Raw genomic sequence first — 27,607 nt, 5'->3', positions numbered from 1 at the left:
GGTTACGCGATTCCAAAAAGCAAAAGAGTCCAGCGGAGCCTTTAGCCCAGTAATGTCGGTATTGGAAAGGCAGAATATTGCTTGGAAGGGAGGACCCGAGGTCGGACCATAGCAATATCAAATCCGCTTGATATACGAGCTGATAGACCAACATTGACCATATTCACACGGGTTGTGATAGCACCAGTCAGCCATTGGCATTCATGGCAGAGTGAGGGATACGACGGCACGTGGCATAGAAAATGACGTATGGACGTCAGAAAGCTGACGTGAATATTCCTTTCTTGGTGCTCAAGCGGGAGGATGAGAACGAACATAAGATGCGAACTGACATCCGGACAGACTGGAACCGAAGAAAGGCCAATTCGAGTGCTGTGCAACCCGGAAAACACGGAGGCACATCTGGCATCGGCACCCAAGCCTAAATCGATTCCACCCGAGCGGGACCCAGTCAGCAGCGGAGAGGCTGTTATTCGGTGGTACAGGCAGCCCTGGTCAGTGTTCACCGCCAGAAGCGCTGGGGGTTATTCCCCTTTTGTATGACACAGTCAAATACCGCAATTATCATGCCACAGCTCGGCATAATTTTGTGGCGGTATCCGAGGCAGTTTAAAAAAAAAGAAAAAAAATGCAAAAGTAGCAAGGCCATTGATATCATTGCACGCCGCCATTTACCTCAGGGCCCTTGGAGATGAAGCAGGTCAGATACCCATCGGGAATGACGACAGTCCAAGGAACATTCCAACGGAGTCTTCAGGCTGGTTGGGTATCGAAATCTGTTGTATTCTCGAGGCCAGCAAAGGGCCTGGAGAGAGAAAATCATTGCAAAAAAAGGAACGATAAGAGCCCGTCAATTGGAACCGCTGCCAAGTAGCTCATATGACCATATTTTAAAGCACCTGCTCTCAGGGTGCCGCTTTTCCCTGGCTGGGATGTTGTCAGTCTTTTGACTAAGTGAGAAGGGAATAAAGACAAATGTCCAAGACGAGGTCAATAACAAAAAGACGGAATTGCCCGCTGCTCGTCAGAATTGGCATTGTGTACCCCCGAAGGTCATTAAAGAGACTGGGTGGCCGTTTAACGACGGATTAATATGGAAGAAGCGTCTGAGGCGAGGCTGAGGTGATGCATGCATACATATACGGCTATACAGACCCAAAGACCAACCGGCGCACGGGAACAGGCGATGGGAACAGGCGATGTATTCGCAGGTCGATTCAAACGCCGTTCAACCAAACCTCATGGTGACGGGAAGCCTTCCAATGGCCGGACTCACCGTGATTGGCTTTGAAACATCAAATTCCAACTTTTTCTGAGCCGAAAAGGCCAACAGGAGTGGCTCATCATAGAATGTTTCATGCAGTTATCCGAAATTGTAGTGTATGCACGCTCAAATACACATACATACTCCATACATATGTAGATGGGCAACCAGCTCGTATCATGTAATACGGTGACGTTAGGAGCCAAAAAAGCAGTGAGAGTGATCATATTATCTTCAGCAGAAGTCACACTCACGGTGTTTGAAGGGTAGAAATGGTTGTAGAGATATTGTCTGCCTAAGGCAAGCAAGGATCATCAACATGTAGTTAACTACATAGTTTTCCTGCTTCCAAATCCTCTCTTTTGCACCTCCTGGCACCTCCTGAGGTCTGTCAGTGACATGGCGTGGGATTCAGGTGCGGATTGTCCTGGTGAAGATGTCGCGGTTCGACGCTCTTTTCAGCATCTTCTCCATCGCAATCCCGAGGCAGACTAATTACATAGTCAGTTCGTTACCCAAAACCACGAGAAATATGTTGTTCAACTCACCCCATTCAGTGCAGTGCACCCAGGTCCCATCCCCAAAGTCTCAATTCCGTCCTACTCCCTCGGAAGATCACCCAAGGCAATAGACACAGAAAATGAGCCTTCCGGGTAGCTATCCATAGCCCAGGGTGTGTTGAATGATCATCTACGCCCGGTGTCTGTTTCCGCTAAAAATGTGTTTCGAAAACTAGCAACTTTATATCGATAGGGCCCAAATGGGACCTCACTACTTATCACCGTCCGTGGTGAGCTCTGTGTTTCCCATCATTACTTCTCGTCGGGTTCGAAGAAAACCGGTTCCTCCATTCGTGAACAAAGAATACACATTGATCGACACCTAAGCCCTCCGCCTGTCACAAGTCCGAGAGCCAAGGTATATCACTCGAATGCCAGTCGGTGCCCACGCGTCATTATGCTGTCTCTAAACAAAGTCCGGTGCCACGAGGGCGACACCTGACATAGCGAAGGGCAAATCCCGAGGAGCTATTTTTGCCAGATTGGCCTGGATCCATCGGAAAGCGACGAGTCTCCCAAACAAGAGGTATGTGACTATATCCTCTTGTTGATCGCCTGGAAGGGCACTTGAGCGGGTCTGTGCAGTGTGCCTGATAGGGGCCGGTGTCACCCATGAATCCGACGTCAGTCAATGCCCGAAAATAAACACATACTTCCACGCCAAACCGTTGACTGTTCATTATTCCACCACTTTGCGGTACTTTCTCCTGGAGGGGCATTTTGGTCGTATCCATGAGGATCCGTCACCGGAGCCATATCAGATCACACTGTGTACTTTGCAATGCCCGTCCCGAACCGCGGACTGCGCGTCGATAAGGACTCCGTACGCTACCCTGCCATCAGGACCAATACTCCATCGTCCGCGACCCCTGTGCATTACCTCCTTTTGGCTTCCTCTCTCTCTCTCTCTTTCTCTCTTTCTTTCCCCCCTTTTTATTTTTTTTTCTTTCCTTCTATCCCCCATCTCCCAAATTTCGTGTGACGATTGCCAATATACGGGAATATCTCTCGATCCCGATCTTAATTCCGATGGTTAGAAGAATATAAGGCATCCGCGTAATTCTCCGTTGCGGTTTTCGTGGGCTGCGTTCCCTTTTTCGGTACCGATCCTCGCTGCAATTTTCAAGCAGCTTTCCCTATTTTTCCCCTGCGCAGTTTATTTCGGTGCTCCCTCTCAAAGAAAATTTCCACTGATCTGCGAAACTGCGGGAGAGCCATGCAATCATCAACTTTCTCCGAAGGACCCTAGGATCAGTGCCTGATTTCAGCTCGTTGCTCTCTCTCTCCTTCGTCAGCCACACGACCCCTCTCTCGTTCCGTGCTCCGACGGACTCCTCATCTTCTCCCATTATATTGTGCTTCTACGGGGTGCATTCATCTGCACCCAAGAGCCTTGAATTGTGTGAGTTCCATAAATGTTGGTAACCAGAGAGCTGGGGGATAGTTGTACACCTTCAGAGCTGACAGAATTTATTAATGTGTATTTGTTATGGAGTACTCCATAGAATGTTGAACTAAATTGGTAAAAAAGACATGAATAAAAGTCAAAGGAACACCCGCCAAGATCACTAACGCCCCTCACCATCCCTCTGGAAATATGAAACTGGCGTCCGCGCCATGAGTGGAGGGAATCGAACGTAAGATGAAGAAATTAAAATTTTTTACTGAGGGATAAATTAGTAGAACCATGCAGGTACTCTGTGATAAGATAGGTGACATGAAGAATACCCATAGCAAGATTCAACTGCCCAAAAGGAGCAATTAGGTTTTTTAGCTGAAAAAGTCGGGAGGCAAAGACGCCAGGGCCACAATGGCTCCCACTCCCCCAACAAACACGCCGACCGCCGCGGTCGCCGCGTATCGAGCAATACTCTTCATCCGCGCAGGTCGTTCATTGTCAACTTTTGTTCGTTTGCTCGGCTGATGAGTGTCAACAGGGGCAGGATCAACTTGTTCCTTTCTTGCTTCCGTAGAACCCGCTTCATTACGTGGGGAGTCAAACTCTGTTTTTTTGGGAGCAGTGTCTCGTGGTTGTTGATAGGGCAGCGCTTCACCGTGAGAGAATGAATCGGTGCCTTGCTTGATCGATATGTCTGCTTCCTCAAATTTCCTTTTTAGGATCTTTCCTGTCGCTGCCCGAGCGGTTTGGCCCGGAATATTCTCTGCTTTAGTGTTGGAGTGGCTGGATTCCGCAGTATTTCCGGTGTCGAAATGATTCGCGTCTTCTTTACACTGACACGATGTTCCCCATGGCGGGTTATCGTAGTCGGCGCCCGGAGGATCTAAAAGCGCTGAAGGCCTGCCGAGATCGAATTCGAATTGGGGAAGGAGGGGGGCTGCTTTAGACGAGTAAGGCCCTTGCCAAAAATCCATGTAGTCGGGCCGGGGCTCTCTGCGAATAGCATATGTCTCCGCCGGCATTTCCCCTGGAGTACTGCCTGCAAACGGACCCTCGGTATAAGAGGGTTTCGGCAAGTCAAGGGGTCGCGATGCAGAGGGCCAAGAAGCCCAGCCGTTTAAGCCTGAGTCCACGGTTCTGAGAAGCGACGTGTGGCTGGAGTCTGTGAACGCTCGCTTTTCCGACCTTCCGCGAGTGTCTTTCTTTGTGGGTACTTGCAGAGACGGATAGGATGTGGTACTCTCCTGGTGGGATGGCTCTCTGGGGAATGCTCTTGGCCATTGTGGCAATTGACTCATGCTCGGGGACGGACACAGCGGTTCATTCTCCTCTGTTGACTGAGGCATCGGCTGCGCATGATTGGGCACAACAACAACTGACTCATCGCGTTGCATTGACTCGGGGGTAGAGGGGAGGACAGCTTCACCAAGGCGCGCAATGACGGTCGCATTTTGGGTTACAACACGGTCATCTGCATCTGGAATCTGAGGGTTACCGATAACCTCGAGTTCATCAGCTTCGTCCCCAAATTCATCCTCGGAATAGATAGACTCGACGCTGGAATCCTCTAACACGTCGGACAAGAGGTCTTCAGCAATGACGGTGTAACCATCCTTTGGCGCATCCTCTGCCGGACCAGTGTTGTTCTTGCTGACCGGGATGGCAACTTCGATGTCGTTCTCTTGGACAAATAGGCCAGAGGCGTCTGATCTTGCATATATATCTGATGAGGGTAGATTTTCCTTGGGGCATTTTTCGGCACTATGATCGATAGGGGACGTTAGTGGAGAGTCATCCTCGTCCTCATCATCACCGTCGTCATCTCCCTCCTCTTTTGAGGATAAAGGAGGCGAATGCACATTTGACACAGCATCTGGGCCGGGAGCTATTTGATGCTCGGGTTCCGGATCGCATCCTAGGTCTCTTTCAACGTCAATCTTGCCATCTTCTGGGTCGTAGTCGTCATCGGGCACAACAAATGTGTTTGTCGGTCGAGGAACAGATTTCTTCGCTATTGCTCTTTGATAATACCCGAGTTAGTAGAGCTCTGCGGGGCATAGTTTCATTGAAAGAAGAAAAATAAAATAAAATAAAAATAAAATAAAATAAAAATAAAATAAAATTCTCACTCATCACTGTCTCCTTTCGCCCAAGAGAGCCCGAGGCGTACTCGGAGGGGTTCAAATGCCTCTGGATGGCGTTTGACGTTAGACCCAAGGAGAATTCAACCTCTGATTATCTATGGACGTACCTGTGCCTCGAGTAACTCTGGCTCCAAAAGTTATAATGTCACCATCCTCCAGTAGAGCTCTTTTGCCACTCGAAAGTTTGTGATCATTCACCCATGTTCCATGCATTGACTTGGTGTCTATCAGGTACGCTTCCTGAAAACATAGAAAGAAGAAGAGTATCAGCTACAGCCATCGAGAGATGGGTTGGGAGACGGTAAGGGTACGGTACCTCCCGCCTTGCGATGATAGTGAACTCTGCATGGTTGCGAGAGAGCACGGGGTTGTCGAACCATAGGTTGTTGGCGTAAGGAACGAGGTTCTTCGCTTGAACTTTTGAAGAACGGCCAAGGACAATCCGATGGGTGTTAGAGTCCAAAGAGACGACTCGATCGGAGATTGGGTTGTGGCCACCCAGGCAGTGAACGGTCAGGGTTACTGCCGACGAAGTTGCATCAGCACATCAACACATTGTAAAGTATCCCAAGAAGTCAAAAACTGGAGCATCAACAGAGCGGCGAAGCCTGCATACATTGATTGCTCCCCATGGCTCGCTCTGCAGAAGATCTAGACGGCAAAAATCGGCAAGCAGCTACCGCGAGGCGAGGATGCGGGGTCGGTGGACTGAGAGTAGATGGGGAGGGGGAACTATTAAAATGAAGGCAGATCGATGACCAGTTAGCTGGGGAGTGGAGTGTTAAAAACGAGATGATGAAGGGGGAAAAGAGCTGAGCGTACTGATAACCCCGCTAGCAACCGGAGAGACCTCCACGTGTACGTGTGTACTTGATTCGAGGAGGGTCCGGGGCAGCGTTTGTGGACGGAGAGTGGTAATAGAGCAAGTTGATAGTGTGGAGAGCAGCAGGTCGTTCAATCTCTGACGATGGAGAGAAGAGGGAGAGAAGAAGAAGAAGAAGAAAAAAAAAAGGGAGAGAGAGAGAGAGAGAAAAGAGAGAAGATGGGAGAAGGGAGATGAGAGTCTGTGCTGATGGGACGTCGTTTGGGCGAGGTGGAGGTGGGGTACAAGGCCAGTACAAGTTAAACACCCAAAGCAGAGTTTACCCAGCCAGCTACGGCTGCCTAAAGCAGTGGTTATCTAATGGCTCGCTGCTCGACCGACTGCCTAACGTTATATGCCGTGCTCTCCTGTACATAGCTACATAACTAGGTAATCAAAGCGGCTGAGCAGACAGCGCAAGGGCGCGGGCATCGTGCTGCTCCCCCCAGGCAGCTTTTCTCCTTTCCTCCCCAAGTTTACATCATTGTGTCCACGCACTTGGCGGAGCTTGCCGGCTCAGGCTGGCAGAATAGGCTTGCTTCAGGATGACAGGCGGAAACAGAGACGAACGATGGACAGATCCAGCTTCAGGATCCATGGTGCCGTGGAGCATCTCACTCTCGCACCCATGTCTGACGGTTCACTCGTCTCCGGCGTGTGTGTGTAGTACGGCGGGCGTAGACACATCGTCGAGACCGGCCCGGCCTCAAGAGCTTTTCTATGGTCCGCACAAGTCCACCGGTAGAAATCTGAAAAGTTACCCAGACCGGGGTCTTCAACTCTTTTCGAATTTTCTCAAAAAAACGTTCTCTCCCCGTCGTTTCACCCCCTTTTTCTCCCCCAAGCTGGGTGGTGATTCACAATGACATCAGCCAGCGGCTTATCAGCTCGAAGCTGAAACCTTATCGTACCCCACGCGCTAGACCTAACTAGACCAAGTGGACCCACTGGCTACTCTCAAATGGCTTAGCGTCATTTGGGGCGGCATCGGACAATGAATTCCTCCGGGCACCTTCGAGGCAAACCTTCCACTTCCTTTGAAAGTCCAAGGGCTGGCCCAACAGGAGTCAGAGAACCGCCCCATGCTTCCCGAGCCCATCCATCCCCGAGCCTGTCTCTCCGCTTGCGGCCGACGAACTCAATCCTCACATGCCATGACCACACCTTCCACCTTCCCCCTTCCGCATTCCCCCTCTGCACCGTGCACAACCACGCATTCTCCGTTAGAGCGGTGGTTGTGTTCGCGCCCCGTCCCTTTAAGAGACTTGCAACCTGTCTAGGTGGTTCCAGGATGGATGGGCAGGATGATCCACTCCTCAGCAGAGGCCACTGTTAAATCGACGTTTTATCTTTTCATATGTTATTCCGGAAAAGATAACTAATCCCTAGAATTTTTCGAACCCTGAGTTCCAAAAGTGTCAAGGACTTGAAGCACAGGGCGCATTAAGCTAAACATGACGAAACCCAAAGAGATCACCAGACGCCTTGTTAAGAGGGTCGCCAACAGTACCCAATAGCTGATACCGCTGAATTTGACTAAACACGTCACTCATTGATACTGCCGTACGGCTGAGCGTCGCTGGAGGAGTAGCTGGGATCCGGCTCGCACATGTAGTCCTCAATGCTCCGTGCATCTGAAATAGTATTACTACCTTCCAACATGGCCGGTCGGCGAGGCTAATGTGGATAGACGGGGATCTGCCCTTGATTTGGAGCAGGACACATATATCACTGTTGACACAGGAGGCTCCAACTCGCATGTGCGGAGTCACTTTGAAATAGAATTGTCAAATGGAAATTCAACATACAGGGGGTTCACCGTAAACCAGACATCACGATGATCTGATCAACATATATGAGATGGACACAAAGGACTATATCTTGGTGGACTCTTCTGGCATGTTATTCTCTCCTGATCAAATCTTTCTGGGTTGAAGACATTGTAGCATCTGTGACGTGAGTTTTTGAATATATCTGGATCCATGCTTGGTACCTGTGTATTCATTACTGTGCTAATCAAGACCAGTACCAAAAATTCTCTTTAATTCCGATTAATCCAGAGTCAAGAGCCAGACCATAACGCCTCCATTCAACATAGAAAAAGTTATATACCTGGATATACCTAATGTACATGCGGACGTGAAGTAACTGAACCTATGGTCTTTTCAGAGTGCCGCAATGATCAAGTATACCAATGTAAACCCCAGCTTTCAATGAAGCCAACAGTCCACCAGGTATCCTGTTGACAATGCATACACCGTCTTATGTAGCAATTCATAGGCTTGCTCGCTCGGCGGCCAGTTCCTTTTTGAATCGCATATTGTTAACAACAGATCGTATTAAATCGATTGAGAACTAAAATTTGCTCACCAAGGCCACGAGCCAACCCCACTCCAAACTTCCAGGGCCTGATCAACTGCCAGCCTCACCCCGACGAACAAGAAGTCCGCAATGGGCCCCCGGATCCCGTGGAAACTCATCATGGCACGAGCCACACCCGCCACGGCGCCCTGGGTGTAACTCATCAAGACATTGAGCGAGAACATCTGGCTGTCGGGACGCGGGGTGAGTTTGAGGAGGCTTTCGAGAGCGCGGCCGGGAACAAGGGAACTAGGGCGGCCGGTGAAGTACTGCTCCACCTTTTCGCCAACGGTCATGCTGGTGGATCAGACGTTGTTAGCAGCGCAATTGATAAAGTAGTAGTTAATGTGAGTTCAGGGGATATATAAAGGGAACCCATACGCGGCAACGCCCAGGAGCCCGGCTCCAATGCCGTACATGCACATTCCCATGCAGGTGACATTCGGCTCTGGCTCACGCCGGCTGGTTGGACGCCGAGAGGTCGACATGTTTAGGAGTATTTGGGGAGCTGAATCTGTAATGCTAGCAGTCAATCGAACAGAGTAAACCTATCAAGATGCTGCAACAGCCGTTCAATGTGTCGCTGCGAGACAGAACTGAGTATCGAGCAGCAATTGGTACACGCTCTGTAAAGTATGAGCTCTCCATCTGTTCGGTCGTGGCGACGAATGACGTCAAGCTTTCCCTGCGGATATCCTATCGAGCGGGGTGTTAGTTAATTGTGGGAGACCCGGCAGGAGACCTGAAAAATCAAGATTTCTGACACGGGCTTATTTTGATGTCTGTTGACCAGTGCCGAGGGCGATACATGGAAGACAAGGTGTTGATGTTTGCTGTGTTTGGTCTTGGGGGATTTTCCTTGACTTATGATGAGGTTATTTCTCACGATAACATTTGCAGCATTGCCGCACCTATGGACATTGGTTGGCCTACCAATTAAGGCAATGCAACCGACTTCATGCTGCAGTTCTGGAGTCAATGCCCGCTCCAGATTTCAAGAAGAATGCTGCCCCTTCCGCGGCGATACGAATGTGCATATTTGGTACTCCCCAAGGTAGACCGTATAGATGACTGGTGTAGGTGTTCGGTATTTACCCGGCAGGGAACGCGTCCACTCTAACCCTTAAAGCCACGGAGAGAAGAGTCGTTCGATTAAAATTCATTTTATACACGGGCAGTCCTTAAATATTCCTTCCCACCACAATCCGAGCCGTATCCCCCTGTTTAGTTTGTTCTTTTGGAACAAGAACGCCCCGGCAAGGGAAAAAAAAATGGATCTTTTAAGAAATTGAAAGAACAGCAAAAGGAAAAGAATGTAGCAAGGTAAAGTACAGCAATTCATAATACAAAATCTGAACAAGAGAAGTTGCGGGGAACATATCGTTGGGGCAACATTGCATGTACATCTGTGGGTACATACAGATAGATCACTAGGCAATATCATAAGGCCCACGCCCATGTCACAAGCAGATCGGAACAATAAAAGAAGCTCAGGATCAGAGGCAACAAGAAGCCAGGATAAAACAAAACATGGTTTATTAAAGTACAAAGTAGCGCGAGGCACCTCCGATCTGCTGAGAGTCTTGAATCTTGATATCACTGTATTCACACCATGGGCTTAGAAGACGCCGCCGAGACCCGGAGCACCGCCCATCTGGGCCAATCGGGCTGCCAGCTTGGGATATCGTTCCTGGACGTCGAGTTGCGCGCGGGTGGCTTCAGCGTAGGAGATGGCATTGACCACTTCTGCTTCGGTACGTGCTAATTCGGCTGCTCGCTCGAAATATTTAAGTGCCTGGGAGACTTTGCCTTGCTGGAGGAGCAGCTGGGCCAGAGTGGCAACAGCGATGTCGCATTCGGGATCAACTGGAATCAATTGTCAGCATCATATGTAAAATGGGTTAAATGATGTGTGGTGGAGTGTGCATACTGATCAATGCCTTCTGGCAGAGGTTTTCAGCTTCTTGAAAGTCATGCTTCCACTGGAAAAGAGCGAGGGCCTTATTGATGAGAGGAAGCACATTGATACCCCAAGGCTTGTGGCTCTTCTCTAGCTCAACTGCTCGATCGAACTTTTCGATGGCCTCCGAAAACTTCTGCTGATCGAGGAGCAATTCTCCGTAGTAGTTATAAACATCCGCAACGTCTTCAAAGTTCTTAAGGGTTCGTCGGAATGTTGCCATAGCAGAAGCGACAGAGCCCATCTTATACTGTGCCACACCAAGCTGAATATGTGAGTAGATAAAGTCCCGGTCCAAATCTATTGACTTTTGATAGTCCTTGGCGGCTTCGGCGAGTTCACCAAGGATGAAATGTAACTGGGCACGATGGTAGTAGATATCAGGGTCATCCTTGTTCTGTTGCAGGGCCAGGTCAAAGTTGTCCGCGGCGGCTTCCCGGTTGCCCATCTCCAGATGTAAACTGGCACGTTTGATGTAGCTCTGGACCAACGACGGGTCGAGTTCGATACTCTTGTTCAGGTCTTTCATAGCACTGTCAGCGTCACCGGCTAGGTACGTAAAAGTTGCACGCATGTTTAGCGCGAGAGCTTCAAAGTCCTCCAATGCACCCAATTCTAGGGCCTTCTCAAAAGCACGAGCAGCCTCTTCATAACCATCGCTGGTATGTTTGGCAATGCCCTGGAAGCCGTTTCGTAGCTGGCCCTTGCCGCTCTCTTCATCCAGCTCTGCCTCTTCACTCAAGCCTTCTGGAGTTGCCTTGGGTCGGAAGCTCTGGAGGTAGTTGGAAACAAAGGTAGCACTTGGAAGCTTTTTGCCTTTACCCTCCATGATAACTCGGGCCTTCTGTTCAGCAAGCTTTTTGAGCAATCTTTCAACGGCTTGTTTGCTTGACTCCTTGGCAAAACCGTCGATGATACAGCTAGCAGTGTAATCCAAGAGCGCATCTCCATACTTCTCAAGCTTCTCGTAGGCGTTTGCTCTTCTATTCATTGCTTTGACATATTCATCGTCCATCGCAATTGCCGCCGTCGTATCCTCCACTACTTTGTCCCATTCACTCAGCGCGTTATAGCAAGCAGCGCGGTTAGAATAGTAGACGGGGTCGGGCTTGCACAAAATAGCCTTTCCATAGAGTTCGATCGCTTTGTTGTAGTCTTTTGACCCGAAAGCTTTATTGCCTGCAGCCTTTAATTTCCCAGCGTAGAGGGCCAGGGTCTAGGAGTAGCTTGAATTAGAACAGCACTTCAGTGTAGTCCTTTACCCATACATACCTCTGCATCCAAGGCTTGAACGGTTGTCTCATCGACTTCTGGAAGCTCCTCCGATTCTTCTGTTGGTTTCGCCTCTACAAATCTCAAGTCAGTTCAATCAAGAAGTGGTACGATCATCTAAGAATTTGACAGAGCATACGCGATTCAGAAAGCTTTGCTGTCTCGGCCTTTTTCTCCTCCTCGGCCTTCTTCTTCTCTCGCCTCCGTTCCTTCTTGCTCTTCCGCTTTTCTGTGGGCTGGATAGCGGCCTGCACTCGTCCGGAGTCGGACAAATAATACACAACTCCAGCGCTCGTTACAACGACGGCAACACCGGCAATCGTATAGACGAGGGCTTTGTGTTCAGATGCCCACTTGGAGACGCGATCCCAAAGCGAAGAGGAAGATGATGAGACGGGTGTGGTGACGATGGTAGTTTCCGCGGCTGGAACCGGGACGACTGTGGGCTGGGAAGGCTTAGCGGAAGACATGATGTGAGCCTTAGAGATGAAATCCGGATTGGGAGGAGCTCAATTGGAAGCCAGAGGGCGGCCGTGGGTTGCGATGAGGGTGCCAATGAAGGATGGATAGAAGGAAGGTAAGACAAAAACAAAAAGAGGATTGTGAATTAACTCCAGCAACGGATCAGAATTATATAACGCATAAAGGGTAACGCAAACACGCCAATTGGGGGCCTCTTTGAAAGCAAGGGGAGATGACAGAAGCACGGAAACCACTCCTTGGTCTTGAAGGATATGAGGGATAGTTGATATGTTAACACAGAGCTTCTTGTTCCTTGAGAATTCCCGGAACAACGAAAAAATTGCTGCGATGCTGCGCGTGATTATGTAACCCACCTACGTAGTTGGTTCACCACGCTCGCGACTCCAATTTGCCGACCACAAAACGTCTTGCCACTCAGTTAAACAACACAGAGCTGTGTTGTTATCTTGTCTTTTCAAGGCATAGGTTTGGAGATGTCCTTTCTGTGGAATTTTCAGTGGGAGCTTAAATAAGTCATCCTTTGCGTTAAAGAAAACGCTGAATAAGTAGCCATCGAATACCGAAACAAAAGCCCAAAGACATACCACCAACAGCGACTCAGGGCCTCGCAGAGCAAGCAGAAAAGTTTCTGTCATCTCAGGTCAGCCATGCCAAGCCAGAATTCAGCATGTGGGATTTAGACCGGGCAGGGTCCAATCCAAGCCTAGTGCTCTTTGCAGAACAAATACATCTAACGAACGGTCTTGTGGGCAAGAAAAGCAGCATACAAGATTTCCGGAGTGGGCGCATGCTAAACTGAAGTCAAACAGGCCTTCTCCGTACTAACTTGGGTGGTAGATTAACTAGGAAGCGGTAAGAAAGGCGATGCACCAAATCCTCAATTCGATTCGCGATAATTAATAATTGTGGCAGTTAATACAAGATTCCGTCCAGAGTACTTTGCCTAGAGCCTCTGTTCGAAGTTTCTGTTTTCGATATGGCGGATAATGACCCTCCAGTCGGCTTTCACCTTATCTCTACCCTTTGCTATGACCCTGCTCTCGCAACTCTGCGCTCGTCCAACAATTCTGCCTACTACCTGCTCCCTTACCACTATGACCGCTTACTATCCGCTGCAACCGACTTTCAGTGGACAAAAGCAGTGTCCCGCCTGCGAGAGTGCGGGCACGGGGGCCTCTTGAAGCTCTTCGACCAGAAGATCCCTTCGCAATCGCAGCGGTGGCGGATGCGGATCCTGCTTGACCAGGAAGGTGATATTAAAGCCGAATTCACACCACTGACAGCACCTCTGCCAGGCGCTCTCTTTCTGCCCACCCTCGATGGACCATCTCATCCATTCTCGTCCGCACCTTCATATCAGTCCTGGGTTCTCAGGCTAGACTCACAGCCCACACAACCCTCCCTTTTCACACGACACAAGACTACCCAGCGTGAATTGTACGACGCCGCACGGAAGCGGGCAGGAATCAAGTCGCCCCAGCAGACAGTTGAGGTACTACTATACAGTCCATCGGGAGAAGTGATGGAAGGGAGTATTACGACTCCGTACTTCAGGCGGAGCCGGATCCACTCTGGCCGCCATGGGCACGGACAGGAACTGGAAGAGGTGTGGGTTACGCCGCCGTTGAGCAGTGGAGGAAACGCGGGTACAACGCGTCGGTATGCTTTGGAAGAAGGACTATGTGTTGAAGAAGTTGTTGGGGTCGATGATCTGGTCGATGGCGAAGAGGTTTGGTTAAGCAATGGCGTGCGGGGCTTCATCAGAGCCGTTCTCGAGCTTGGATGATCCAGCTACACATACGGAGTACACAGTGCTTACATATATTTAACCATGGAGGACTATGGATACATACATACATCTGCATTGGAGCACACACGTGTATAAATCAAGGCCCCTTTCTTGTATGCTTTCACCTTATAGATACAGCTGGCCAAGGTATTGAACATGTGGAAATTGTACGCAGCACGGACTACTGTACATATACATGCTTCCTCTCGACCGTCGCTTCGACCAACAACTGCATGCAACGCCCAGCCTAGCCCAGCCGAGCCCCCCGTGGCGGGTGGGGCCCCGGGGTGGCTTCTTTCCCGAAACAGACTAGCGGGCCGCGATCTCATCCAACCAGGACATCCAAAGTCGTCAGCGAGGCTTCAAAACTTGTTATTCAGCGGCCGGAGTTACTTTTCATCCGCCCACGCTGCGGTCTAGTCCAGATTTGGCCTAGTCCCTACACCGATTCTGGAAGCTCAATTGGACAGCCAAAAAGCAAGAAAAAAGTGAGCCAGCAGGGAATACACCGACAAGCACGCACCAACTCGCACTCCTCGCCCCCAATTGATCAACTGCCATCCTGTCCATCGTTCGCCTGCTCGACCCTCCGCCTCGTCGAACAATCTCTTTCTCTCTTTCCCTCTGTGGGGAGAATGTTGATGGCTTGAAACGATGAAGTTCTTCGAGAACACTTTCAATTACGACTACAGCTTCCCCGCCGTCTCCCTCGCCTTCTTCCTTCGCTACCCCAATCCCTACTCTCGTCATGTTCTCACCTCCGATGTCATTGACCGCTATGTCGACCCCGAGACCCAGCGGCTGCACACCACTCGACTGCACCTGAAGCGGTCGAAGATCCCCTCGGCGATGCTCAAGTTGCTGCCCAAGGGCATTGGCGGCGCCGAAAATTCTGGACAGAGCTTTATCCTGGAGACCAGCGTTGTGGATGTGAAGGAGGGTTGGATGAAAACTGAATCTCGAAACATGGAGTGGACCGGCATCTTGAGCGTGGTGGAGAAACAGGTCTATCGGCGTTGTCTTCGATCGGATGATTCTAGCCCTGGCACGCCAGCGTTTTCGTCGGCTCTCAGCATCGACGACAGACGGGACGAGTGGACTACCGTCAAAACGACGGTCACTTTCCGATCTCGACTCGGCCAATCGATGCTCAACCGCTCCACCAAGGCCGATTCAGCGTCTGACTCCGACGAGGACTCTCACAAGAAAGGGTTTCTTGCCGCATGGTCCACGGCCGGCCTCCAGCGAACCATCGAGCTTATCGGTGTGAAGCGAACCCGAGATGCGGTTCACAAAAGCAAGCAGGGTATGAACATTGTGCTGGAGAGGCTACGCCATGGTGGAATCGTAGCTGTTCTCGAAGGCATGCGCCAGGATCGCGAGGCCGCCACTCTTGGCCATCACCATGAAGGTCCATGGAAGCGAGTTTGGCTTCACGGCACTAGCGGTGGCGACCTCAACGAAAAGCATTCTTTCCCGCACGTTGAGGTCGATCATGCCGAGGACGACGGGTGAACGAATGCGGGGCCTTCCGAGAGGCATGCGAACCGCTTCTTAACTGATCACGTCTTTTTTTGATGTAGCGCGGCGTTTTTGGGTTTTGGGGTTTGGCGACGGAAACTCTCCTATTTCGTTGAAATCTTTCTTCATTCTACATCTCCTTTCTTCCACTGTCTTATATATTTCTGCTTTTTCTGGGGTTAACTACCTGTTCCCCTATTCTACTTTTCAGCTACTAAGCACAGAGCTTCTCGTTGCAGGCGGCATTGTCGGAAATGGATGATTGGGCAATTCGCATGGACAAAACATAGCGGCATGTATGGGAAAATGGCAGAATACCTACCATACGTATGTACAGTAAATGCTGTTTGATATGTGATATGGCATGGATTAAAAAATAATTAAAATATTGAAAGTCTTGAGGATATCAGTGAGCTTTTAGAAAAGAGAAGCAAACCACAGAGTATTGGGACGTGCAGTTTGATTGCCTTTCTTCCTTAAAAAGCCTTGCTTCATGTGACTGAGTGGAAGCAGCCCTCTATCTATTCTGCTCCATCGCTTCAATTTCCCAGGGCATAAGGAGACAGATCCTTATTGATGCTACAGCAATTAGAGTGAGTTTGCCGCAATAAGGTCTGCTGAACATGTCATTCTGCACCAATGAAGCTGGCTGCTGGCATTGTGTAACTTAATGGCATCTCAGGGTTACATACCCATAATTTGGGCGAGAGCTTTCCTGTCTAAGTTCCTTCACGTCGGTGCTGTTCAATCATAAATTAGTTGAGAGCTTTTGTAGCTCTAGTTAAGATGATTGCACAGAACGTCAGTCAGTATAATTAACTTACGTTGGTTGTGGCAGTTTTGGTTTGAGAGAGAAACTCTGGTTGTTGGGCGGTGGAGAAAAAGCATGTTGGTTCCAACAAAACAAACGCCAGTGGAAATCGCCGTCAGGAGAATCACGTTCTTGAACTCTCCCATTCCCCTAAGACCAAATGCACAGCAGATTGCTGGCAGCATCTACAATCATCTAAAACTCAGACAAGCTGGTATGTGAGTGCATCTCTTTGCTTCAGAGTTCCCCAAGAGCAAAATGAAAATTGTGGGGTTTTTTCAAATCTCCGCCATTGCGCCATCCCACTTTTGACCCGTTACGGAGCTCACCACCCTGCAACTCCACCTCCAAACGATTGGCCAAGGGCAAAAAAAGAGGCATTTATTGATGACTTTTGGATAGCTGCACACCATACATCCTCCATCAATGGGCATCAGGTCATCCTTCTTGAGAAAGCGATTACAGCAACTCTGAATCGGCGCTGCCAACCCCGCTAGCCTACGGCTGTCATGGCTGCGGCCTTCGACGATGAAGACCTCTCCATATCTCTCCCGTCCTTTGACCGAGACGGGAAAGATGATCGAACTCCCCATAGCCGTCCCTCCATGCCACCACCCTCGAGACCCTTCACGGTCCCTCCTGAACAGTCACCTGCGACGGCCCGAGACATGCAGCGCTTGGAGCAGTACAAGACCGTGCGGATACTCGGCGAGGGGTCCTTTGGAAAAGTTAAATTGGCGATTCACCAAGCGACCGGCAGGGAGGTAGCCTTGAAGATAATTTCAAGGCGGAAACTCTTATCAAGAGATATGGTCGGACGAGTAGAACGCGAGATTCAGTACCTGCAGCTCCTTAGACACCCGCACATTATTAAATTGTATGCTTCGCTGCGTGCTTGGAAAAAAAACAAAAAAAGGTTTTGGGGATCCATTTACTGACTGTTCGATTTGCAGATACACCGTCATCACTACGAAGACCGACATAGTCATGGTACTGGAGTACGCCGAACGGGAGTTATTTGATTACCTTGTAAGTCGCGGGAAATGCAACGATGACGAAGCACGTACATTCTTCCAGCAGATCATTTGCGCAGTGGAGTATTGCCACCGTCATAAGATCGTGCATCGAGACCTCAAACCGGAGAATCTGCTGATGGATAGAGAGAAAAATGTCAAGATTGCTGATTTCGGATTGAGCAATATCATGACGGATGGGAATTTCCTAAGGACCAGCTGTGGCAGTCCTAATTATGCAGCGCCCGAAGTTATCTCCGGCAAACTCTATGCGGGCCCTGAGGTCGACGTCTGGAGCTGTGGTGTGATCTTATACGTGCTTCTGGTAGGAAAGCTTCCCTTTGACGATGAATACATCCCCAACCTATTCCGGAAGATTTCTGCCGGCAATTTTTACATGCCATCATACATTTCCACCGGTGCCGCCAATTTGATCAGGCGGATGCTGCAGGTTCATCCTGTTCACCGGATCACTATTCCGGAAATTCGCCGGGACTCTTGGTTCAAGAAGGACCTTCCACAATATCTACAGCATCCTGCAGAGGAGTTTGTCGCAACTGGAGCTGATCCGAATAAGGCCATTGACCTCCGTTCGATTGCACCTGGGAAGCCAGCTGCGGTTCGAGAGCGGATACGGGAAAATGCGGTATCAAAATTAGAGAGGAGAATGGGGTATGGTAAAGAGGATATTCAAGAAGCCTTACGAAAACCTGAACCTAGTGCTATCAAGGATGCGTTCTTTATCGTGGTGGAGAATGAGATGATGCAGACAAACTGTGAGTTTGATGTTTTCTATATTTCAGCCTCTCGCATGTTACATGGCGGGCGTAACTTGAATTGGCGTTGAGACCATGGAACTGACAAGCTTAGCCCCAACGGAGCTGGATGGCTGCCCTTCATCCCCTCAGCCTAGAGAAGGCCAAGATGCCTCCTCCCAAGGCCCTGGCACCGCGGCCAGACCTGGATTTTCCACTCCTCGCGACACACCTATTACGCCCCTTACGCCCTACCGCGTCACCCCGATTAACACCCCGGAATCTCGTGTGAGCCATGTGAGAATTCTCCCCACCAGTCTTCCATACGTTCACGACCAAATCATGGATCAACGAACCAAGGATATGACTGCTCGTGCTGCTAGTCCGCCACAGGATTATTCTCAGCACATTGAGGTAGCCGACCTTTCAGGGACTCCTAGAGAGCGCTCGCCCGAAGAACAAGCTGCAACTGCTAGGGCGCTCAAGCCCCACTCACGAAGCGTGGTCGACCTGGAAAAACTTCAGTATGAACCTCCTGAGATGTTAACACAGGTCCCCAGTCAACCCAAGCGCTCTCGCAAATGGCAATTCGGTATTAGATCGCGCAATTTGCCGTATGAGGCGATGCTATGTCTCTATAAAGCGATCCAGGCTGAAGGGGGTGTCTGGGAAATACAACCAGCAGAGCCAGGTAAGTTCATTTTGCATGTTTCACTTTCATGGGTTTCCATGTTCCTCGCTTATCTGATGCTATAGACAATCATGACGACGACCGAGTTCCGGAGATGACTTCTGAAATCCCTGGGCCGTTGCAGCGTAAATATCGGGACGTCCCATCCGAATATTATATTCCAAAAGATTTGTGGTTCATTCGTGCTCGTCTTTTGAAGCAAGGCGTGTTGGCTCCTGGCCCCGCAAGCAGTGCCCACAGCAGCAGGAGTGATTTAGAAGAATTGCGCCGGCGCGTAAGCCTCAAGGGTGGAGTGCTACATCAGGAGGACAGATCTGTTTCCGGGAGTGCGGGGTTTGGAGCTGGGTTGTCAGCAGCTTCTTCTTTATCATCCCATTCGGCGACCTTGAGTTACGGCGTTTGGGTGTTTATTGATATTCAGCTCTACCAACTTGAACGGGACAATTACATGGTCGACTTCAAGTGTGACGGCTATCAAAATGTCGTGCGCATTGAGGGTGATGGCAGTGCAACTGAATGGCGGCCCATCAGCAAGCGGTTCCGGAATAAAGAAAAGGAAATTACGAGTCCATATCCATTCTTAGATGTTGCATCGGATTTGGTGGCGCAATTAGCGGCAGCGACTTAGATCGTCCCCTTTTTGCAACTTTCTGTTTCCTCATCCAGCTGGCCTTTCTTTTTGGGGTGGGGTACGGCGTCGCTCAGCCAGAAAAAGGTTTGCTTTTTGAGTGTCTGTTTTTGTTGGTACAATGGCATTATGATGAATGAGCATCATGATACTGATGACTGTTGGGCCTCGTGGACTAACATGCTTTAAATTGGGATATAAGGGCATTCGTCTTTGTTTTACATTCAACGTCATTCTTGGCTACCTGTATAACACAACGGAGTATATGTTGGTTTCTTCAAACTGTCCCGAGCCGTCAAACCTAATAATGGTCGTCATTTCCACGGCCATATATCGGTGCGAGGACACCATCAAATTAGGGTTACGGGCAATCAATAAGCTGCGTGTTAAGATTTTTCCCACATGGCTTTTCCTCCACTTGACAAGGAGCCTCCAACGGTCCAAAGCATCTCGTGCATTGGTTTTTCACTAGATATTCCACTTCGGGGACCTTGTTGCAACTCGACAAATCAGGGTTATGACAACCACTGGTCCTCTTCTATATGCTTCTAAAGGACAAATCTACTCCGTACGCTCTGATGAATAAAGCCACGTGGAAAAGTTTAACAGAGGTCGCCGAAAAAGTTTAGTGAGTCGGCCAGCATTTTTGGATTGTGAGCAATGACGTATGGGAGCCAGGTTGCCCATATCGTCATGACTGGTCCGCGAGGTCCGGAGTTCGCGCGGACCGGGATAAAAGCTCTGCACTCTCCTATTCCCTGATTTCTGGTACAGCTCGTCCGACGAGTTCTTTTTACAAGTTGATGCAATTCCATTGTCGGAATTTGAACGATTCGCTTTATCTCAGTGCATTTCGGATACTGCGTACAAAAACCGATCACTCTAATTCTAGGACGATTTCATCACAGTCGATACTGTACTTGGCTATAGTGAGCTACTCGCTATTAATACCGCCAACATGGTCCCAATGAAGCCATTGAATTTGTTCCTCAGGGCGTTGCAGGTATGCACTTATCCAAATTGACCGTGATTACATTCGTCGTAGCTATGTATGGGTGTTTTGCTGATGTACGTGATTCTATTTGATCTAGGTTGCATTCGCAACCATTGTGATGGGCCTGATCGGTGATATGTTGAATGACTACGATGACCACAGTCAGTCGACAGTGAACTATGTTATGTTCTCAGTAGCTTTCTCATTGGCAACGCTATTCTATCTCATAGCTGCTAATGCCAGTGAGATGTTCATGATTCACCCAGTCATTTTGTTCCTTGTGGACTTGTTGAACACACTTTTCATCTTCTGCGCTGCTGTGGCGCTGCCATCGAAATTGCATGTGCCAGATTGCAGTAATGATGTATGTTCATGATTACCTTGGGGAAAAAGAAAAAAGGCGAGGAGTTTTGAAAAATACTGACGCCTTTCATTCCAGGATGAGCTCCGTGACAACTCTATCACGAAGAAGTCACGATCCCTGTCGAAGACTTGCCGCGAGGCCAAGGCATCAACTGCTTTCCTTTGGTTCTTGTGGTTTACCTTCCTCCTCACCACGATCTTCTCAGGAATGACTATGACTGGGGGATGGATGGGTATTAGACGCCGGGCGCATCGACGATCATCCCGAGTTGCGCCGCAGCCAACCATGTCTCAAGTCTGAACGAAAGTATTGCGGGCTATGGGTATATGGTTGGCAGTGACTGGCATGCTCGATCACTACCTTCTAGAACCAGTTGACTGCTTTAGAAGAGGGGAGATAACGCATAAGATGGAGTTGGGGCGGAAAGGTATCTCTTCGTATAAAGTTGGAGTTTTGATATGACTTTGGTTGATTGGATGTGGGTGAGTTGTACGAGAGTCATAGGAAGACTTTAGGGGAAAAAAAAAAAAAAAAAAAAAAAAAAAGGGAAAGGAAACTGAAAACATTTTAAGCATTTGTCATGATACTCCCCAGGACAGAGACGCAGGCTCTTATGTATTATTTGAGCTCTTCTTTTTTCCCCCATTCGCATACACTCTACTCCCCTTGGCATATTCGCTCGTTGTGGACTGGTTTCAGAGCTTGTGAATTTCGGGACTCATGTTGTACTAATATCTAATGATTTTGCGTCTCGATTTTCTTCGATTTGTGTGTAATCATAACCAATGCAGTACATATATGTATGTAGTTTCATGAAGTTAATTCCATTCATTCTTAAAAGGTTAATTGGATCTCAACATCAGCGATGTTGTGGGGTGTTGTTACCTTTCAATTTTGAGTGCACAGTTGAGAGCTGTAGGTCGAAGTCTTCTTAACTGGGAGCCTCCGTTCAAGGTTCAGGATGATATGTGGCTCTGGTGTTTGACGTGCGCCGTACCAAGCTCTTTCCGCTGTCACGAGTCATGTGGGGCCGGACGCTAAACACCATTGTCCAATGGCAGCCACGGAATGACGATACAGCGCGGCCACTGGTTGGAGCAAATGGATTACATCACAGCCACCCGCTGGGAAACTGCGCCATTGCCAAGGTCGGACATCCAAAACTAGTGTCTTGGCATATGACTGCTTCGAGCTTTCTCCGGCTCCTTTCACCTTCAACCTCAATGATATCTAGAAATTCGATCGGTTACTGTCTCATGACATGGGAAAAAGCAGGTCTAACCCCCTTGAAGAGGTCCATTCAACTCCTCGGGAGAAGAAGTAATACGAACCCACAGAGTGTTTGGTTCCGGGATACGGAGCGCCTGGTGACTAGCAGTTTAGGGACAACACAATCCACATTAGCGTTTGTGGTACCACGCGCTATTTCCCTGGCCCACCGGGAGCACAATCAAAGCTGAGCCGTCAATATGGTGCTTCACGCGACTGCCGAAATATCGTGCCCAGATTCTTTATTTTGGGACAGAAAGTCACCAGGCCTTATGGACTTCTGATTCCATAATCTCCCCTGCGCTGGGTTTGTTGGAGCTTTCCCAACGATAGTTCGGCTGCCGCTTTTGCTTAGTTATACCCTGCCTCCTCAGCAAAACAAAGTCTGCGTAGGCCTTTTTTTTCTCCCCCTTTGGTCTCGCAGAGTGGAAAATATGAAAGCGCATACCATCCTGCTGTGTTGCTTCGCGGCTGTTTGCGCCGCGGATCTCATCCACATCAGAGTCCGAACCAGCAAGGACAAAGAGGTCGGCCTTCTCGCGAATATGGATGAGTTGGAAAGAACACATCGTATGCCACCACTTTTCTCCGATGCACTGCACTCTTCCTGGGAACTCACCTTCGTTTCTAGGCTTTGCTGCCTCCGGTATCGGTGCGTCTGTGACCGACAAGCACGTTTACTGCCAGGCCTTCAGTGACCCTCACGGCCGCGATGAGCTGGGGGACGCCTTCTCTGCGGCCAACGACGCCACGTTCACTTCGTCAAAGGACGCCGAAGCAGTTCCTATCGGCTCATTCTACTGCTCGGACAGCCTGGACAAATTGGAGGCGCCGGGACAAAAGCCGTTATCGCTGAAGAAGTCGGACGGCAAAAAGACGGACAAGACGGTGAGAATACAGTTTCGGACGGGCTTCGACGACTTCACGCAGGGAGATGTCAAGCTAGGAGAGACTGTGCCACTTGGTATGCGAACCGTATCGGTCCTAGAACATCTGTTTCGGCTAGCGCTAACCAGACGCGTTGTAGGGAGACATTCCAAACTTGGCAACAGTGTGCTTGAAGCAATGGTGGTCTCGGCGACTGGCGACGTGAACTGGGCCAAAGTGCAGTGCCAGCTCTATGAGGATACAGAGGGCAAAGAAGAGGTTGGCAAAGCGTTCTCGATGTACGGCGAGACTTACGGAACGGAGCCGGAGAAGGTTGCGGCCGTAAGATGCGAAGAATGAGAGATAGCTAGATTCTCAATAGGTCAATTCCAGTTGGAAGCAATTTTGAGTCATCTGCTCATCCAAGTCTTCAATGGTTACGTCTGACTCGTTTTCCGAAGATGCTCACAGAAAACGCAACAGCAAGCTTATGCTGCGCCGTGCAGCCAGCGGTTGAACCTCCAGCCTGCCCTTCACGTTCAGCCGCAGCATTGAGTTCGAGTGCGGGCGGCGGTGACATAATCCTGCCTGACTCATCCAAATTTCAGCGATCTGATTGGATAGGACACGCAATGCCCTGGCGGCGTCGGAGTCCCGATACGGTTTAGCGGGAAGACGGGCGTCGCCTGATTCGACTCTCCGTTTAGCCCGCCAGCGGTGGATAAGAACCTCGCGACAGGCAGCCATCTGCGCCGGCCCTCCCTCTTCCTTTTCCTTTTCCTCTTTTCCTCTTGTTCTTCATCTGTTTTCATCTTCTCCTCTCACTGATTGTGTGTCTTCAAATCGAAAACTTGTTTTAGGCTGGACATAACTTGTAGAAGAGGATCAGGAGAAACAACCCCCTCCGCATAAGTTTATCATTCGTTGCGACATCAAGTTCCTCCTTCAGTCGCATTGCCGTGCCCTATCGCTGCTTAAAAAAGCGGGCCCTCGGCGCCTGGTAGGGATAGTCGCACACGACCTGCTTGGAATGATTCTGAGTAACCGATAACTATTCGAGATTCTCGGACAGCTCCTTGCATCCACCGCCCAACACGCCAATTAGCCACCTGCCGATATCTGGTGAGCCTGGTACGTGAGCAGCCGTCGGCGTACCAGAAACGTAACCCGACTAACCTGTTATTATTCAGATTCTACACATGTCACAACAGCTCAACATGGCCATGGAATCGACTTTCTCTACTCGCCAAGGAACCGATGCTCAGCCCCTTTCCGAAATGAGCGGCTCATTTGTCTCCAACCAGTCAAACTACAGCGGCAGCCCTGTGACTGAAACCATCGTTGATGTTGAGCCGTGGATGCAAGAGATGCTGAACGAGGATCTCTTCTCCACTCCTCCTTTAGACTTTGGCTCTGCATACCCTGGGTTCATGGCCGCTGCCTCCAAGACTTCGCCCTCCGCACCCTCAATGAACGATTCTGACTTGTTGGCACCCAACACATGGCCTACTTTCGCCACCGACAACTACGGCTTTGTGCAAGACGGAGACTCCGCTTTTGTGCCTGAAGCTGCAGATTTCCCTTCGTTCAGCACTTCGACGGCCTTTGACGAAGAATTGGCCTCTTTTCTATCCGGACACCAAGCCTTCGATGACGGTGCGGCTCTCGCCGAAATGAACGCTCAACAAAATTTCGATGCGTTCCCTGAACCTTTGCCAACCCTCGGGAACCGTGATGACAATTCGCAGACCGCTTTTAACCAAATCGCAGCTGCTTTCCGGGATTTGGCCCGTGCGAGAGCTGAGGCTGACCCTCGCCCGCTGTCCCGCAAGCAAAAGCAGCGCGATGCGTCAATTGCTTTGTATTTGGAGAGACTACGGGATGCGTGTGATGACGCCGTCGCCGTTATTAATTCCTCCAATGCTTCCAACCAATCCGATAATGGTTCCAGCTTCAGCTCACCAAACATGAGTTCACTCCAGAATTCGTTTCACAACGACCAGGTTCCAGTGGCGTGGGGACAGGGTTCAGCGAGCGAATGCAACTCCGCCCTTTTCGACAATGTCATCCTAACAGACCTCACTTCGCAACAATGCTCACCCGGCGAATCCTCCGCAGCCTTCACCACTTCCGTTTCCACTCCAAGTTCGGACGTCCCGTCAAAACAACAACCAGCGGCAAGGCCCCCAGTGACTGGGGGGTTGGAGTTGGTGATGGACCTAAATATGAATGCTGCCACAAGCTTACCCCGCCGTCATCGCCCTCGAACCCAAGCACAGCGAGAGCGATACCTTGCGGTGCGCAATCGTGGTGCATGCGAAAAGCATAAGAAGCAGCACAAGAGGGTAAGGAACCTTTTCAATTTCGTCCCATTTTGGTTTTCTGGGGGAGGTTGGCTAACGAGACCCATAGTGCACCTGCGTCGATAAAGAACTCGCCTCGAAGCAAAATGCCGGGCAACGCGTGGTGAATTCGAAACTTGGCGATGCCATACTCCGCAGACAGTCCTCAACCGTTCATTCTCAGAACGTCGATTCATCTCGATCGACGACGAACTCACCCACGGACGGCTACGTTTGGCGTCCGGGAGGCAGTCTAGACCCGAAGGGACCGTGTGAATGCACGAGTTGCCATGAGGATATGCTTCGTTGGCAATATCTCCAAAACCTCGACAAAGCTGCTGCTCTCGACCCCATGCAGAAACCTGTGCATACTCAATGCCAGGCAAAACAGAAACGGTCTTGTGTCGGGAAAACTTTGCAGTCTGGGGAAGGCAGTGTGCAGGATGCGTCACCCTCTTCATCCCAAAGACCGGCTAATCTTCCTCTTGTTGGCACCATCGCCCATGCCAGTCTAGCCCAACCCTACAGGGCCGGCGACCAGCTACAAGCTGCTGCGCAGAGCTCGCCATGCATGCCAACCCACACCTCGCCAGTCTCATCATTCAAACTTGGACGCACCACGAAACAAGGCACAAATACACTCGCAGACGCAAGAACGTGGTCCGTTGGTGTCAAGGTTGACACAGACAATGTCCACGTGCGTTACACGGGCCATGCTACTGTTCAGCCATCCGCAGCTCGCAGGACCCTGCTTGAGACGTCCGCTTCAACGGAGAGCCACGTACTTCTCGATCAACATATTCCGGAAAGCTCTACCCCCAACGCTGCTCAATCTTGTTCACAACGAGTTGTCAGCGCTACCGTGCCGTCGTCCTCTTCATCCCGATCCAGCACTGCCCCCCACGCCCGCCAAAGCCCCACTGACAGCAGTAACCTCTCCAAACTGGACCAGGCGTCAGGCTACACGACCACCTTCCAACAAAAGTATCGGTGGATCCTCGAGGGGAGGACCACAGTCGGCGAAAGCCGTTTTACTGTGGTGATTCAAGCCACCACGTCGATGGTACCAAACAACATTTTGGTGCTGGCTCATTGGTTTGCGGAACTTAGTTGCAGCGTGTCACGCGCCCTTCACCTCGAGCCCACGCACAAGGCTCAAACACTTCGTGCCCACGGTTCGTTCCGAATCTGGTTGGCTATTTGGGCATTCGCCGTGGTCTGGACGTCGTTCCTCCGAAATGTGTTGGTATAACCTTGTCGTTTGAGGTTACCGGCCCCACATCGGTCCCCTTCGAATGAGTCCGCCGTGATCGAGCAAGGGCATGTCTATCTTTGTACATGATTTTCATTTTGGAGCGTTTATTTTCCAGAAAGCGTGCATCTATTATGTCTTCTTCATCCCTCTCTTTGCTATTGTTTTGCATCCAGCTGGTGGCTCCTCGCCGCTCGATACCCCTGGATGTTTGGTACATGGTTGTATTGCCTGATATGCTCAGGATGCGAGTTTAGACGACTAGATGAAAGCATAGGTGAAGTGTCTAGCAGAAAAATGCGAAAACTTTTACTGCTCTGCCTGGTCATGAACAGTTGCTTCCGTATCCTTAGTACTTTTCAAAAAGAAAAGGTCAAAATTAAGCTAAGAATGTGAAGATTACAATGCGTAGATGGCACCAGGTTAGCCAAAGGGGATCCTCTCCAAGTCTCGAAGTGCAAATTTTCACAATGACAAACCATCGGGAGTCGCTCCTCCGTCTTGTTACGCTCATCATAAGTAGCCAAGTGAATTGATGTATGTAGGATCGCTACATCAAAAAGCTGCCTGGTTAGCTCAATCGGTAGAGCGTGAGACTCTTAATCTCAAGGCTGCGGGTTCGAGCCCCGCATCGGGCTTTTCCTTTTTGACCCTTTTTTGGCGAGTTTGTTACAGTTTTGCTGCGAGCGACCACCGACACAAGATGTCAGAATCCCTTTTTTTCTTTTTTTTTTTTTTTCCCCTCCGTGGCTCACGTGCCTCAAGACATGGATGAGTTTTGCGGGCAACAAGTTCCTTTTCCCATCTTGGTAAAGGAGTAGCGCGTTTTGCTCCCAACGATCTCGCAAACGCTATCTGGGTGACAGAAAACGGCGAAAGATGTCGCTCGATGAGTCCGTATCCTCAAACAGGCGGATATTCTGGCGATGATAATAAGCTGCTTCGGCAAAAATGGCGTTTCTCTCATCGTTAATAGCGATAGCGCTGCACTATATCCCTCCCGGAT

At 49.9% G+C, this 27,607-nt stretch overlaps 10 protein-coding genes and 1 non-coding gene across 11 annotated transcripts; 8 read left to right on the top strand and 3 right to left on the bottom strand.

Moving 5' to 3' along the window:
* Positions 1 to 52: 52 nt before the first annotated feature.
* On the top strand, positions 53 to 843 carry CIMG_05631 (uncharacterized protein; the record flags this gene model as incomplete). The annotated part of the gene is made up of 4 exons (XM_001246189.1): positions 53 to 100; positions 182 to 247; positions 343 to 494; positions 681 to 843. 4 exons carry the CDS (start codon positions 53 to 55, stop codon positions 841 to 843), a joined length of 429 nt encoding a protein of 142 aa, XP_001246190.1.
* Positions 844 to 3,283: 2,440 nt separating this feature from the next.
* On the bottom strand, positions 3,284 to 5,999 carry CIMG_05629 (uncharacterized protein; the record flags this gene model as incomplete). The annotated part of the gene is made up of 5 exons (XM_001246187.2): positions 3,284 to 5,242; positions 5,353 to 5,413; positions 5,475 to 5,607; positions 5,684 to 5,889; positions 5,984 to 5,999. 5 exons carry the CDS (start codon positions 5,997 to 5,999, stop codon positions 3,595 to 3,597), a joined length of 2,064 nt encoding a protein of 687 aa, XP_001246188.2. The 3' UTR covers positions 3,284 to 3,594.
* A 1,335-nt stretch (positions 6,000 to 7,334) lies between these two features.
* Positions 7,335 to 9,305, bottom strand: CIMG_05627 (uncharacterized protein). Its single transcript, XM_001246185.2, has 3 exons — positions 8,972 to 9,305; positions 8,600 to 8,887; positions 7,335 to 8,533 (listed from the first exon to the last, which is right to left on the bottom strand). The coding sequence occupies exons 1-3, from the start codon at positions 9,076 to 9,078 to the stop codon at positions 8,440 to 8,442; spliced, it is 489 nt and encodes a 162-aa protein (XP_001246186.1). The 5' UTR covers positions 9,079 to 9,305; the 3' UTR covers positions 7,335 to 8,439.
* A 415-nt stretch (positions 9,306 to 9,720) lies between these two features.
* Positions 9,721 to 12,577, bottom strand: CIMG_05626 (protein import receptor). The gene is made up of 4 exons (XM_001246184.2): positions 11,962 to 12,577; positions 11,823 to 11,896; positions 10,521 to 11,766; positions 9,721 to 10,456 (listed from the first exon to the last, which is right to left on the bottom strand). Exons 1-4 carry the CDS (start codon positions 12,290 to 12,292, stop codon positions 10,209 to 10,211), a joined length of 1,899 nt encoding a protein of 632 aa, XP_001246185.1. The 5' UTR covers positions 12,293 to 12,577; the 3' UTR covers positions 9,721 to 10,208.
* A 175-nt stretch (positions 12,578 to 12,752) lies between these two features.
* On the top strand, positions 12,753 to 14,231 carry CIMG_05625 (uncharacterized protein). The gene is made up of 2 exons (XM_001246183.2): positions 12,753 to 13,157; positions 13,218 to 14,231. Exon 2 carries the CDS (start codon positions 13,282 to 13,284, stop codon positions 14,089 to 14,091), a length of 810 nt encoding a protein of 269 aa, XP_001246184.1. The 5' UTR covers positions 12,753 to 13,157; positions 13,218 to 13,281; the 3' UTR covers positions 14,092 to 14,231.
* A 371-nt stretch (positions 14,232 to 14,602) lies between these two features.
* CIMG_05624 (MSF1 domain-containing protein) lies at positions 14,603 to 16,021 on the top strand. Its single transcript, XM_001246182.2, has one exon. The coding sequence runs from the start codon at positions 14,749 to 14,751 to the stop codon at positions 15,607 to 15,609; it is 861 nt and encodes a 286-aa protein (XP_001246183.1). The 5' UTR covers positions 14,603 to 14,748; the 3' UTR covers positions 15,610 to 16,021.
* Positions 16,022 to 16,583: 562 nt separating this feature from the next.
* Positions 16,584 to 19,513, top strand: CIMG_05623 (CAMK/CAMKL/AMPK protein kinase; the record flags this gene model as incomplete). The annotated part of the gene is made up of 5 exons (XM_001246181.2): positions 16,584 to 16,640; positions 16,829 to 17,303; positions 17,380 to 18,215; positions 18,310 to 18,885; positions 18,951 to 19,513. The coding sequence occupies exons 2-5, from the start codon at positions 16,936 to 16,938 to the stop codon at positions 19,511 to 19,513; spliced, it is 2,343 nt and encodes a 780-aa protein (XP_001246182.1). The 5' UTR covers positions 16,584 to 16,640; positions 16,829 to 16,935.
* Positions 19,514 to 20,471: 958 nt separating this feature from the next.
* On the top strand, positions 20,472 to 21,171 carry CIMG_05622 (uncharacterized protein; the record flags this gene model as incomplete). The annotated part of the gene is made up of 3 exons (XM_001246180.2): positions 20,472 to 20,516; positions 20,605 to 20,871; positions 20,947 to 21,171. 3 exons carry the CDS (start codon positions 20,472 to 20,474, stop codon positions 21,169 to 21,171), a joined length of 537 nt encoding a protein of 178 aa, XP_001246181.2.
* Positions 21,172 to 22,183: 1,012 nt separating this feature from the next.
* On the top strand, positions 22,184 to 23,367 carry CIMG_05621 (uncharacterized protein; the record flags this gene model as incomplete). The annotated part of the gene is made up of 3 exons (XM_001246179.2): positions 22,184 to 22,710; positions 22,772 to 23,104; positions 23,168 to 23,367. Exons 1-3 carry the CDS (start codon positions 22,575 to 22,577, stop codon positions 23,365 to 23,367), a joined length of 669 nt encoding a protein of 222 aa, XP_001246180.2. The 5' UTR covers positions 22,184 to 22,574.
* A 452-nt stretch (positions 23,368 to 23,819) lies between these two features.
* On the top strand, positions 23,820 to 27,056 carry CIMG_05620 (uncharacterized protein). Its single transcript, XM_001246178.2, has 2 exons — positions 23,820 to 25,352; positions 25,420 to 27,056. Exons 1-2 carry the CDS (start codon positions 24,207 to 24,209, stop codon positions 26,599 to 26,601), a joined length of 2,328 nt encoding a protein of 775 aa, XP_001246179.2. The 5' UTR covers positions 23,820 to 24,206; the 3' UTR covers positions 26,602 to 27,056.
* Positions 27,057 to 27,166: 110 nt separating this feature from the next.
* CIMG_15096 lies at positions 27,167 to 27,239 on the top strand. The gene has a single exon. It is a non-coding gene; the product is annotated as a tRNA-Lys (tRNA).
* Positions 27,240 to 27,607: the final 368 nt, after the last annotated feature.

This window comes from Coccidioides immitis (assembly GCF_000149335.2).
Source record: "Coccidioides immitis RS genomic scaffold supercont3.4, whole genome shotgun sequence".
In the NCBI taxonomy this organism is placed as follows: Eukaryota; Fungi; Ascomycota; class Eurotiomycetes; order Onygenales; family Onygenaceae; genus Coccidioides; species Coccidioides immitis.
The sequence above is the reverse complement of the archived record's forward strand: the minus strand, read 5'-3'. Positions and strand labels throughout refer to the sequence as shown.

Coding starts and splice junctions, on each gene's coding strand:
- CIMG_05627 (XM_001246185.2), bottom strand. CDS start 9,078: ATGTCGACCTCTCGGCGTCCAACCAGCCGGCGTGAGCCAGAGCCGAAT. Junction 8,888..8,971: donor GGGCTCCTGGGCGTTGCCGC/GTATGGGTTCCC, acceptor CTGATCCACCAG/CATGACCGTTGGCGAAAAGG. Junction 8,534..8,599: donor GGGGTTGGCTCGTGGCCTTG/GTGAGCAAATTT, acceptor CGATTCAAAAAG/GAACTGGCCGCCGAGCGAGC.
- CIMG_05626 (XM_001246184.2), bottom strand. CDS start 12,292: ATGTCTTCCGCTAAGCCTTCCCAGCCCACAGTCGTCCCGGTTCCAGCC. Junction 11,897..11,961: donor AGCAAAGCTTTCTGAATCGC/GTATGCTCTGTC, acceptor TGAGATTTGTAG/AGGCGAAACCAACAGAAGAA. Junction 11,767..11,822: donor TTCAAGCCTTGGATGCAGAG/GTATGTATGGGT, acceptor AGCTACTCCTAG/ACCCTGGCCCTCTACGCTGG.
- CIMG_05625 (XM_001246183.2), top strand. CDS start 13,282: ATGGCGGATAATGACCCTCCAGTCGGCTTTCACCTTATCTCTACCCTT.
- CIMG_05624 (XM_001246182.2), top strand. CDS start 14,749: ATGAAGTTCTTCGAGAACACTTTCAATTACGACTACAGCTTCCCCGCC.
- CIMG_05620 (XM_001246178.2), top strand. CDS start 24,207: ATGTCACAACAGCTCAACATGGCCATGGAATCGACTTTCTCTACTCGC. Junction 25,353..25,419: donor ATAAGAAGCAGCACAAGAGG/GTAAGGAACCTT, acceptor CGAGACCCATAG/TGCACCTGCGTCGATAAAGA.